This window comes from Lepidochelys olivacea (genome assembly GCF_965140295.1).
Source record: "Lepidochelys olivacea isolate rLepOli2 genome assembly, chromosome: 17".
Classification (NCBI taxonomy): Eukaryota; Metazoa; Chordata; order Testudines; family Cheloniidae; genus Lepidochelys; species Lepidochelys olivacea.
Window position 1 is genome coordinate 11,242,205 of NC_140427.1, and position 13,340 is coordinate 11,255,544.

Here is a 13,340-nt window from a genome sequence, read left to right on the forward strand (position 1 = left end):
TCCGGTTAGTGGGGCCTCACAGAGCCCCCTTATGGAAACTGGTGAGACACTTCCTGATTCAGGGGGACAGCTTGGAGTATTGGAATCGTTGATCTTGCTCAGGATTTAACTTGGTGCACAGGGGAATTATACTCCAGAGCAGGTGCTCACATTGGACTCAGGAAGCAAGGAAAATAAACCCCGCATCCTCCGCAGACAGGTTTGTTCACCTGTACTCATGTCTCCACCTGGAGCCAATGTAAACCGCAGGCAATCAGCACTTCTACAAATCAGGCCATTTATTTAAATGTTGATCTAGAAATGTAGGAACCAACTTTTGGTGACCAAGATTGAAAACCTTTCCTTTATGCTTCCTAAGCTGCATTTGTAAAAATGCACAATAATAGACATGCCAAAAACAATCTAAATAGATAAGGCAGACAAAGAGTGAGAGAAAGGAATGGTTATTATCCCCATTTTACAGATGGAGAATTGAGGCACAGGGAGATTAAGTGACTTGCCCGAAGTCCTAGAGACAATGTGTAGAAGAGTTGGGAACTGAACCCAGATCCCCTGAGTCCCAGTCCAGTGCCTCAACCACAAAACCACCCTTCTTCAAAGCTTATTTAGTATTAACTTTTAGTAATGATGATTGCGATTACACGTATTAAATGACATCAGGTTACATTCAGACTGGAGAGAAGCTGAAGAGGCAGATACAATAAATAATACTGCAAGTAATAATACAGCTCTGCTTGAACAGCAATAGGGAATTAGCCATTAACTCTTACATTTCTTTTTGGTGCGGTAAGTGGGAATCCCTTTACAAGCAGATTCTTGTTTATTGATTCTTGTTTGAAATATATTTAAGAATAATGAGCCAGACCTTAAGCTGATGTTAATCAGCATAGCTCCAGATCTCACCTTGTGTTCTCACAGCTGTGTGTGTGTGTGTGTCTGTCTGTCTGTCTGTCTCTGTCTCTCTTGGTGTGGGTAAGAAACTCTGAGTGTGAGAGGTTTCAGAGTAGCAGCCAAGTTAGTCTGTATTCGCAAAAAGAAAAGGAGGACTTGTGGCACCTTAGAGACTAACAAATTTATTTGAGCATAAGCTTTTGTGAGCTACAGCTCACTTCATCGGATGCATTCAGTGGAATGTGAGAGAGTTAGAGAGACTTCACCTTAAGAGACAAAGGCTTTCTATTTGTATGGCATCATTTTGTACTGCCAGTTAAACTACATCCCTTCAAATTTTAACTTCCATACACCAAGCCATATGTTTGAATTTTTAACAGACACATCCCTAATCAAAGCGGATTGCCCTTTCATACTTATTTTTGAGTTTTCTTATTTTATATAGCAACTATTCACTGAAGCACACTTTTACACCTTGAAAGAGACAGCAAGCCTTTAATCTAAAATTGAAGTAATAGCCAGTTCTTTGTTTTGACCATTTGAAAGTTCCTTGACTGGATCAAAAGTGGCTCCTTTTAAAGGCTAGTCAAGATAGCTTCAGCAATGGAGTTTTCTCCTGTGCTGCTCTAAATGGTCAAATACTTTACAAAAAGTCGCTGAATATTTTGGCTCGACCAAGACCCATCTCCCCTGGAGCTGCAATGCCGTCACATCGGGCATTCTAAACTGGCCCAGACCTGAGCAGTGCTCGGATGAGAAACCTCCAGCAAACACGGACGTGTCAGGAAATGGTGCTCTGGTTCAATAGGAGACACTCCTGAACCAATGCCCAGCATAGTCTTAAGGGCACTGTGCTGCTGGGGTGTCATTTGGCTAAGGCATGAAAATGAAGTCCTGGGAAAATATCACTATTCATATTTCCGTAGCACTTCTTTCAAAAGCAGGAGTATTAAAAATCTGAGTGCACTGGCCAAACTGCCTTGGAGACCTTTGTATTCTGCCTAACAAAATTCCCTGTTTACTTTCAACTGGATGTGTTATTCTGCACTTCTTGCCTATCACTGTTGTGCCGTGCTGTTATTCACTTTTTAACAGTTGCTGCCTTGCTCTCCAGAGTTGACTGCATTTCTTGGTGGGGGTGGGGGGTATTGTGCATAGTTTGTATATACAAGTTTCCCAAGTTTGCCAACTGTGCAGAGGAACTTTGGAATACAAAGGGTCTAGCTGTATTCAAGGTATTGTTTTCTTCCTACAGGGCTTATACCTATGCTGGCTTGGAGTATGGTGCAGAATGTTACTGTGGGAACAAGCTCCCCATAATGATTGCAAAGCAAGAAGAGTGCAACAATGAATGTAAAGGAGAGAAAGGTTCCATCTGTGGCGGGGTGAACAGGCTGTCTGTCTACAGGGTGGAGGAACTACGGGCAGGGGCCAAACGACGTAAGTAACATAGCGCTATTTGATGAGTATTTTCTCCCAACAGGGACAGGGCATTCAGCATGCTGTCCTGAGTGATGTTCATCCCGCAAACAGGGCGCATCAGACATCAGTGGGAGGGCGGGGGGTGGAGGGAGAGAATTATCATTCCACCCTCCCATCCTGCTCCAGAGAATCCTTCACTGGGGTTTTAAATATGGCAAATAACAGAAGCATCTTTGCAATGTCAGCTAAGGGCATGAGCCCATATCTTCAAAGTTACTTAGGCAACTAATTCCCGTTGATTTCAGTAAGAGTGAGGTGCCTAAGACTTTGAGAAGCTGGGCCATGATGTCCACTTATGGCTGGTGCCAGTATCTGGCTCAGCTAGGATGGTCGTTCAACTGGTTATTTAGGAGGAGCGTGAAGCATCTGACTCAGTTGCGTCAGAGTTGCTACACAAAAAGTTTGCGTAACCATGGGAACCAGTAAAATATAGAGCATTACGACTGTCACCTCAGCAAGAGTTCATCTGCAAAAAAAAAACCAGTCTTGCATTCATTATCACAGGGCAAAATGCAGGTGTATTAGAAATTTAGGAAACCTTATATTTCTTCTGCCATTCGCTTAAGAGAATGCATGTACCATTCTCACCCCAAACTGTCTCTTAAACAAAATCAATACATTTCTGTTTCCAGTGGTAGAGGAATATGCCTCTGTCTCTTCTAGATGAGAGCTGGTAATTATATGACACAAAGATTTGCTAGTTCCTAAAGGACACCTATTCCCCTAATAGCTTGAGTTTGTGGGGAGTTTTGCCTAATTTTGAGTCAATTCTTATTTGCCGTTCAATTAGGATTTATCATGGGAGATAAATCAGATAGACCTTCAGACCAACATAAACCACATACACGTCTAAGCAGCTGAACAGTCTTTACTTCTACAAACCTTCTGATTCCTTAACGCTGCTATTTGCTGGGAACAAAACAACAAAGACCTTAGATTGCATCAGCATATATGGTGAAAGAGGAGTCAAGATTTGTACAATAATGCACACTGCTATACAAATTAATTATAAATCACAGGTACACAGACCTAAATTGCTCATGTCAGGCTGACAGGCACATTGGCAAGTTTCCCAGGATTTGCATCGCTGTTTAATTCTGAATTGGGTGTGTGTGTGTAAGAGCCAGACTGTGATGACTTTGCTCACCTTGAGTAAGATTTTACTCTGTGAATGGTCCCACTGACATCAGCAAGGCTACTGGCCAAGTAAGATATTAATTAAGGTAAATAAGGATAGCAGAATCTAGCCCTGGAAGCTCTGTGGAGTGAAGTGATCTACAGAATACAGTCCACAAAGCAGATACAGGGTATGCTTCTGCCCCCTTTCCCACTCTTTTGCCTGTAACCTGGCCCAAAGGGTCAGTGGTAGAGCAGGTCCAAACGTTTCCAGTGGAACAGTGTTCTGATCGGATAATGCTGGTTTGACAGAATCAAAACACAGGAATGTGTCGACTGTATCTAAACTTTCCATGGAAACCAGGCAGGCTGGCAGGCCAGCCTCCTTAGTTTCTCATCAGCCTGCAACTCAGCCCACGAGGTGGTGTACAGCTGCAATCCCAGAGTCCCCAGACTCCCCAGCAGCCAACCTGACGGAGTTTCTGTATTCCTAGCCTCCGTTGGCCACCCAGCAGCTCAGCTGGTGGGTTGCCTGAGCTCCAAAGGTAGGTCTCCCCTGCACACTAAGCCGGGGTCTGTGAGACCTGAGCCTATGGACTCCATGTTGCCAAGCCTGCGCTTGGAGCATCCACACCATATTGTAAACTTGGGTTTAAAATTGCTGGATCTGGGTCTTGCAGCCAATAGTGCTCCGTGCACACCTTCTGACTCGGGCATGTCACTTGCACTTTAGCCACACTGCAAAATGACTGGGCTTGGACCTGAGTCACAGCAGGACTTGATCCTCCTCCCTCGCAACATCCCAGGACCTGGGTCTTCAGTGCTCGCTGACCCAAGTAAGACTGATATGTGTGTGAACGGAAGGGGGATTTGGGGTCAAAGCTGAGTCAGAGCCTGGGCTTAATGCGTAGTGTAGACATACCCCAAGGCTCTCTAGGTTGCCCGGCTCCCAAGCAGCACAGCTGGCTGCCAGGGCACCAGTGTGCCAGTCTGGACTCTTTTAAAAAAAGTCCATTTTGGTTCATACCACTTAAAATTTCACATTTCCAACATTTCGTTCTGATTCAGAATTTAAAAGAATTATGCAAATGTGAATTTGTCCACTGGGTGGAAGTCAGTCTTTATCAAGAGAAATATTTTCACCAACATGGTCAAACCAAGGTATCTAAACTTAGATGCTTAAAACTCAAAGGAAAATAATAAACTAGTTACTGATTAATTGCAAGACTGATCCATCCACCATTGATAAAGGCAGCAGGAAAGTTGGTCTGTTCCTTCTTTCGGTAAAAAAATACATTACTGGAATCCACTTCTTTTCAATGTTGACTTTGCTTTCTGATGGTCAGCTGGGGATCACTTCAGTGGCATATTTATCAGCATTTATAAGTAGTCAGTGCCAGTGAAATTCACTTCTTTGCAGAGGTCTATGCATCCCTTAAGGCCTCAGAATAGGGCTAGTGTGATTTAAGGGATACAAAGGCCATCTGCTGGCCCTCTGCACTTAGATGAATATTATATAGTTTAAGTAATATCATATGCCCCTTATGCTGGAGGAATTCTTATCTGTGAAGTTAGAACCATATCCTGGCCTTTTTGTGCCATTCAGAAAGGAGAGGCTCTGTCCTGCAGTGTAGCTGCAATCCACGAAGTGATCATGGCTCCTGTCTTTTGGGGGGGGGGGTGTTTGGTGCAAATGGAGGCACTAGCATGATGCTCTGGCTATGCAGAGAACAGAATGTAGAGCCTAAGCTGGGATGCTGGATGGCATGGGCCACGGCTCTGAAGCGGCACTGAACAGATTCTCTTGGGTGCTTGACTGGCTGGTTCTTGCTCACATGCTCAGGGTCTAATTGATCGCCACTTCACTAGATCACTTCATTCTACAGAGCTTCCAGGGCTATATTCTGCTGTCCTTATTTACCTTGATTAGTATCTTACTTGCCCAGTAGTCTTGCAGACTTCAATGTTCAAAGAGTAAGGTATTACTCAAGGTGTGCAAGGGGATCAGGGAAGAATCTGAGGGGTCACAAAGGAATTCCTCCCCCCCCGGTCATATTGGCAGCGATCTTGGGGGAAGTTTGCCTTCCTCTGCAGTAGGGGTATGGGTCACTTGCCAGGATTTTCCGGGTATCTCTCACTTAATCATTTCCCTGTCAAATACTGACGCAGCTCAGTCCCTTCTATTCTCTGCCTGCGGTACCTAATAGTTTAGTGTTCTGCGGGCTGCAATGTTCTGGTCTCATTTTAGTTGCTGGGATTATTGTGCGGGGTGGTGCTGGTGGCCTGCGATATGCAGGAGATCATGATCTAGTGGTCCCTTCTGGCCTTAAACTCTGGGACTCTAAATTACAAGCTGGGTCTCAGAATTCATTCATTCAGAATTCAAAAGCATGAGCACAAACAAGTGAGGCTCTCTGTGGTTTGGAATCACCACTCTTTTTCCCACTCACTTTGTTTGGGGGAAGGCTTTTGGAACAATAGGGGAGTGTGACTGCCTTTTGCACAGATCTTATATAAAAACAGAGTACATATCAGGCTGAGGGGGTGGGGGGGGCAGGAGGGCGCTTGAGAGGGCTTCCACCCATCCGTTGTGTTCCTTTGCAAGACCTCCTGGGATCAGGTATTTCAACAACTGCCATCTTGACTGAGTCAGGGCCCTCCAGAGCAAAAAGCAGCAGTCTCTACAGCTTTAAAGCTCTATACCTCGAGCTTGGCTCTGTTACCAGTGTGCAGCTACAGCTAAACACAATAGAGCCCATCATTTCTCTAGGGGCAGAACTTGGCCATCTATTTATAGATTTCTCCCTTGCAAATCAGGAAGACTAAGACAGAGCAATGCAATATGTTTAAAATATTATCTGTTGGCTGTGTACAGAGCCCGCTGCTTTCTGGTCCCTTGAGAATGTAGGTGGAGGCTGCTGGAGCTCTGGTCCAGATCAGATCCGATAGGATTCTCCATATGTTCATAAAACGTTTGTTTCATGAATCAAGTATTAATGTGGGAAGCAATGAGTCTTTCAGGAGCGTCATGGGCAGCAGGGAATCTTCTATGCTTTTCTTTTTCTTTTTCTTTTTTTTTTTTTTTTAGTGCTGGGCTCTTTGTAACCGTCTGATCCTAGGGAGAGTTCTTTCTCCCCCTGCTTGTTATTTGGCTTGCACGTTTCTTGAGGAGCCCCACGGATAGGACAAGGCCTTCCTGCAATGTAGCTGGTTTTATAGCTTCTGTTAAAGTTACAGGTTTCAGAGTAGCAGCCGTGTTAGTCTGTATCTGCAAAAAGAAAAGGAGGACTTGTGGCACCCATGCTACAAGTACTCCTTTTCTTTTTGTTAAAGTTACAGTTCATCTTGAAGGGTATCACTGGTCAGAGGAACAAAGAACTATGGCAGAGGACCACACAGCTCAGAGTGCGGGTTGCTGTAATGCTTTCTAGAGATGTCCAGAAATGTACGTCACCCTGTTACCCTCTGCCTCAGCATAAAAAGGATCAACTGGTGCTAGACTGTGTGGCAGCTCCCTACCAGCCCAGCAAACTCTGTAGGACTCCACCTGTCTTAACTTCAGTTTTCAGGTTAACCCTTGGTGTACTTCAGCTCCCAAATGCTGCAGAAGCATTTCCCTGCAGCATCCAGCCCCTCACTCGTTACTCACGTAAATGATCAAGTCCACTGCCTCCAAAGAGACAGAATATACACACCAGCTTGCTGGCTCAGCTAAGGATGCACATCTCACTTGAATGTAACGGCACTGAGATGAATTTATCATATGAGAAGAATATGTTTAGTAACAGATTTAAGTGATAATAGAAAGAGATAATAAAACAAAGGTACAGTCACACTTCCTCATGACTAAAACTTAACTCAATAGGCTACAATCCTTGACTCAAACAAGTTTTTTCCTACAGCAACCTTTCCATGTCACCACCCCATAGGGCTGGGTATCCACCATTCATACAGTGCAAAGAGCAGTGGCCTTTTTGTTCCCTCTGTAATGGATAACAAAAGGGTTCTTTCCTCTTCTTATTATTATACTGTGTACCTTTGAGATATATTCTTTTGACGCATATCTCCATATAAAGTTCTTCTCCCTTGCTGTTAGTGCTAGTAAGAACATAAGAACATGTGACACCGATTTTTAAAAAAGGCTCCAGAGGCGATCCTGGCAATTACAAGCTGGTAAGCCTAACTTCAGTACCAGGCAGATTGGTTCAAACTATAGTAAAGAACAGAATGATCAGATACATAGATTAACATGATTTGTTGGGGAAGAGTCAGCACAGCTTTTGTAAAGGGAAATCCTGCCTCAACAATCTGTTGGAATATTTTGAGCGTGTCAAACACGTGGGCAAGGGCAATCCGGGTGATAGAGTGTACTTGGACTTTAAGAAAGCCTTTGACAAGTCTCTCACCAAAGGCTCTTACACAAGGTAAGCTGTCATGAGAAGAGGGAAGGTCCTCTCATGGAACAGTAACGGGTTAAATGATAGGAAACAAACGATAGGGAGGGCAAAGGCAGAACAGGAGCCACATCACAATCTCTATGCCACCAGAAGATCCCTTGTCCTGAGGTGATCCTCGCATGGTCGGCTTTGTTGACGTGAGACCCATAATCCATCAATGATGTAGGGGAAGGTAGTCGTACCACAATCCAGAATTGAGGCCAAAGTCTTTCCACCAGAAAGGATCCAATGGCCTAATTCAGGCCTTCTCTATTCATGCCCACAGGTTTTATCCTACATATACTGGGGTAAGGTCTGACAGCACTACTATTTATAGGGAACTGTACAGTGTAATTGAGCAAAAGTCAGACCGCAAGCACAAGAAACCTTTATTTTGGGGTCTGAAGCAGAGCTGCAATTCACAGAATAGCCCAATCACCCCTTCCAGCATTTGCGAGGCAATTATCAACCGGAGTCACCCTTCCCCAGACAGGGGTACTGGAGTGGAAGGAATTTATACCTCAGCCGGTGTGAATCATTACTGATCTAGACCTGCTAAGGATCAGGACTATAATGTATTACACCTCTGATTCAAGGAAACATTTGGAGCCAGATCTCAGAGCAGATCCTGGTTGCTATTCACCAGCTGAAGATCTGGCCCCTAACAGATTTGAATAGAGTGGAGAAAAAGAGCAAGTGAGAGAGTTTCAGTTTTGACCGACTAATTCCCCTTCAGTGCCACCTTCCAGCTATGATGTCACCAAAGGTCGGGGACTTGTTGCGCGGTGGAAGTTAGTGCAGGACTGGGGAACTGTTCTTGGTTAGGGGTTCTGTTTGGGGCCATGCAAAAAGAGCTAGAATATCAAAGAGGCCTGATGGAGATAGAGGAGAGGATTGGTGGGGCATGGAAGAGAAGGATGGGATGGGGGAGCTTCTGGTTGGTTCAGATGGTGGAAAGGAGGAGGATAGGAAGAAGGAAAAGGGAAGAGTGAGAAGAGACACATCAAAATGTGTGGCACAAATCAGATAAGTTTCAGATCAGCATGTGAACATTCTGATCATCCTCATCTAAACTAGTAAGACTTGATAGGTTTGCCCAGTTCTAGCCTTATAACATACAGGCATGTAGGATGACTGTTCTTTATAATCAGCTGGTCTGATGCACGTTGGCATGTTCTCGTAGTGGGACAGCTCTGGGGGCAACCACCATGTCATCTCGTTTGTACAGTGCTTAGCACAATGAGGCCTCTGCCTGCTCTTCTAATATACCTAGTAAATTATTATACCACTGCAGTAGATGGAGAAATAGTTCATCTTGAGCTAGTACTTTGAATTGGATTGGTGTGGGTGGGGGAGGGAAATCAGAAAGGAATTTCAGCAGTTCCTGTCTTTACCTCTGTCATTCTCTAATCTCTGTCTTTCTTTCTCTGATGTTCTCCCTATATCTTTGCCACCTCCCTCCTACCTCCCACCCCTTCCACCCCGCATTTATCGATGTATGATTCTCAGCAGTGCCATGCTATACGGGACTGAAAGCGGACAATGTGACAGGGATGGTGTGTTCAGATCACATGATAAGATCATCATCCACTGAGCACTGGTATCCTATCTAACCAAGCAGAGCACATCAAAAGCATGGCACAGAGATGCAGCTTCCTTACTGGAATAAAATAAATTACTTCTAGGAAACTTTAGTCCCAACTCTTCTCAGATAGCAAAACTGTTGGGGGTGGGGTAAATTGTCAAAGCTATGGGGCAGGGTTACATGGCCCAAATTATGATGAATTACTTGGAAAATATTCACTTTTGTCTTGGGACAAATGGGGTGCTTATGAAATTGAAGTGAAGATGTGACATGGATGAGGGAAGATGCATGTATATGTATAGAGAGATCTAGCAAGGGATATGGACTCGATTTGTCTTTAAATGCAGCAAAGAGAACACAGGTTGCTGTTGGAGAATTAAAGACCCATGCTGGACCTGCACCTCTTCTCTTGCTGGTGTAGATAAGCAGTAACGTCACTGAACTCTAATATTAGACCCTGCACAAATGTGCACGAGATCAAAGTCTACCATAAGGGTACATTCATCTGTGCAGGAGCCAGACTGTCTCAGGGGCTGATTCAAGGCTGTGGAATGAACTCCCTCAGAAACTGAGGACCATCACAAATCTACCCACCTTCCCCTTCCCCCCCCCCAGTGCAAAGTGTATTTCTTCAACCCATCTTCTCTCGTATAAACACAGAAGTGTGGACATTTAAAAATAAACACTAAAGCTCCACCGCACATGCAGTTCTCCTGGGCCGAGGATGAGAGAGAGAATGAACCACACGACAGATCTTGCTCATGTCACTTAGTGCTCTAATGGGACGGGTTCATCTACGCCAGTGTTCTGAAAACCTGCATAGGATCAGACCCTTTGCCTCCTGTAATCTTATCACGTTAGTGTGTATCCTGCTCCTGCCTGTTTTACTCCTTGTTTCCTTATTCCTGTTGACTATATCTTGGACTCCACTTTTTTTTTGGCACACTGAGCTCATTTTGTTCCCCCCTGAAATAAAAACAAAGAAACAAAAAGATACTTTTTGCCTGAGGATTTCATAGATGGCCAGTACCATTTGAACATGCCATTTTCCCATTCATTTCTCCCAGTAGTTGGGCATCCAAATCCTGGAAGTCACTTTGAAAATCTCAGCATTAAAAAAATAATCATTCAGTTCTGCGAACAAAATGGTTACCATGGCAAGGTCAGCATTTGGCACCAGATACTGCAGAGTGGTATCTGGGCTAGCATAATGTTTTCTCATATTTAAAATAGGGAGATGGCTCAGTGGTACATGATGCTTTTAAATGGTGATCACTAGATGTGTATCATCAAGCTATTGAGATGCCAACACAACAGTTTAGCTTATCAAAAAGAAGATCAAGAGGTGACTTGATTATGGTGTAAAGCTACCATGGAGAAATAAGCTTCTGGTGAGATAATACTGGGTACTAAATGGCTCTTTAATCTAATAGAGAAAGACATATCAAGAACAAAAGGCTGGAAGTTAAAGCCAGACAAATTCACATTGGAAATAAGGAACACATTTTAAACAGTTAGAGTGATTATCGCCTGAAGTGATAGATTCAAATCAAGACTGTATGCTTATGGAAGAGATGCTTTAGTCAGACAAGTTATTGGGCTCAATACAGGGTAACTGGGTGAAATTCTTTGGCCTGTGCTATACAGGAGGTCAGATTAGATGGTTGAATGTTCCCTTCTGGCCTTAAAAATCTATGATTTTATGCACAAAAGATTTTATGAGAGTGAAATGATACCGGCAGTGTGGCTTCTTCAGATCCCTACTGGGAAACAAACACATCACCTTAAAAATCGCATCTCAGTGATTACATCTCTGATTTCTTCCTCCCACTGAGAAATGTAAAATTTTAGGGTCCAGATTCTATTTGCATATACTCCTTTGTCACTGAGGAGCAATTCCATGGAAATCTGTGGATTTACTCTGAATTCACACTGGTGTAACTGGTTTCAGAGTAGCAGCCATGTTAGTCTGTAATCACAAAAAGAAAAGGAGGACTTGTGGCACCTTAGAGACTAACAAATTTATTTGAGCATAAGTTTTCGTGAGCCACAGCTCACTTCATCAGATGCATTCACTGTAAAATTGAAATCTAGGCCATGTTGCGAGACAGTCATATGCATGTAATCTCTTCAAGGCCCCAAACTACATCTCCTATTAGTTCAGTCCAATATTAACTATATTTGCCCATTTACCATGATTTTTGTTTTTGCTTTTTTGGTAGATGCACTATTGCCTAGTTGATAGAGCACTGGACAAGGACTCAGCAGACCCGAGTTCTATTCGCAGGTCTGTCACTGGCTTGCTGAGTGAGCTTGGGCAAGTTGCTTCACTTTTCTGTGCCTCAGTTTTCCCATCAGTAAAATGGGAAGAATGATATTTGCCTCCTTTGTAAAGTGCTTTGAGATCTAGGGTTAAAAGTGATGTAAAAAGTAGGTACTGTTGTTATGTGACTGGGTTAGTAAAATATCATTACTTTCTGTATCATCATCATTCACCTTCTCAAAGAGTAGAAAAGCCAATTGCATGAATAGGCTAGTATATTTCCAGGCCAACTTTGCAAAGGGACATTTGTTCCTGTATGGTAAGTGGGATGGAACACTACACTCTAAGTACTAGCAAGGCTCAGGGCCAGATTCTGATCTCAGTTACTCAGCTCTAAATCTGGGGTAACTTTACTGACCTCTTTAGTTACTGAGCATTTACACTGGTGCAATGGAGATCAGAATCTGGTCCTCAGGACTTCAGCAAAGAGCATGCATTCTCCCTGAATGACTTGTAAAAGCTGAGTTTAGATTTTGAAGGCTGCGGTGAGCTCATCTGATCTGAAACGAATGCAAGTGCATGGGAAGGGGGGACGTCTTCATAACTGAACAGATGTGCAGAAAGGCGGGTCCCTAAAGGAGCTTCTGAACTCATTTAAATTCAATTTCTTTTCTGGTGCAGATCATGGGAAGCTTTGTAGATTTTTATCAGGGCTTTTAAGCCTTTCAGGGGAAAAATGTCTTCAAAAGAAAACTGGGGCTTGCAAACAATAGGAATGCCCTCCACCAGCAGAATTTAATTTAAATTCTTCTCTGCAGTCCTACTTTCAATAGTTAGTATAGGGCTAAAGGGATGTGCTCCTTTCAGTGTAGCAGGACTTGCAATACATTTTCCTAGTGTCTCTCTATTTCTCTTATTTCTAAAGTACTCTGAAAAACCATATATATGGAGAATTTTCTTTAAAGATTCAAAATGAATATTGTCCTTTGTGATAGTGACAGGCTACTATGGATGCTGTTTTCTCAAGAGAAACCTATTTCATGTCCCTGCAGGGAGGAATGTTATCTATCGAGGATGTTTTAAAGCTCCAGAAAATTTAACAGTCACCTTTCCAGCCTCTTTGATACAGCTCAATTTGACGGTGGAGATGTGCTCTGAATTTTGCTCCAAGAAAGTAAGAACAGTTCTCATTTCACTTTTCTTTGTGTGTGTGTGTGTGTGTGTGTGTGTGTGTGAGAGAGTGAGTGTGAGTGTGACTTAATTTATGAAGTAAATAGAGACGCTTAGTGCCTTTGGAGCTGTGGATTCAAAAATTAGTTTCCAAAGGACAGATTTCTTCAAAGGAAGCTCACAGTGGCATACCCAGTATAATTATTATTGCTTATGGGGGGGGGGGGAGGAGAAATCAGAATTCTGCCACTAAAGATGATGTACACGGAAACCAATCCTAAGTGACCACCCAATGGGCCAGCAGAAAGTCAATATTGTATGTCACATTACTAACAAGTACAGACCCGAAATTGATGCTAAATAGAACAAATTCTTCCCTTAGAGATTCAAGTTCAGC

General features: G+C 43.4%; 2 protein-coding genes across 3 annotated transcripts in view; one reads left to right on the forward strand and one right to left on the reverse strand.

The window, feature by feature from the left end:
* The window catches only part of EXO5 (exonuclease 5), a 491,361-nt gene that overhangs the window by 444,783 nt on the left and 33,238 nt on the right, over positions 1-13,340 (reverse strand). The window lies entirely within an intron of this gene.
* WSCD1 (WSC domain containing 1) overlaps positions 1-13,340 on the forward strand; it is a 57,286-nt gene that overhangs the window by 22,530 nt on the left and 21,416 nt on the right. The window contains exons 4-5 of the mRNA XM_084651333.1: positions 2,147-2,331; positions 12,826-12,947. Coding sequence (XP_084507459.1) covers positions 2,147-2,331; positions 12,826-12,947 — 307 coding nt within the window. The remainder of the gene's footprint in view (positions 1-2,146; positions 2,332-12,825; positions 12,948-13,340) is intronic.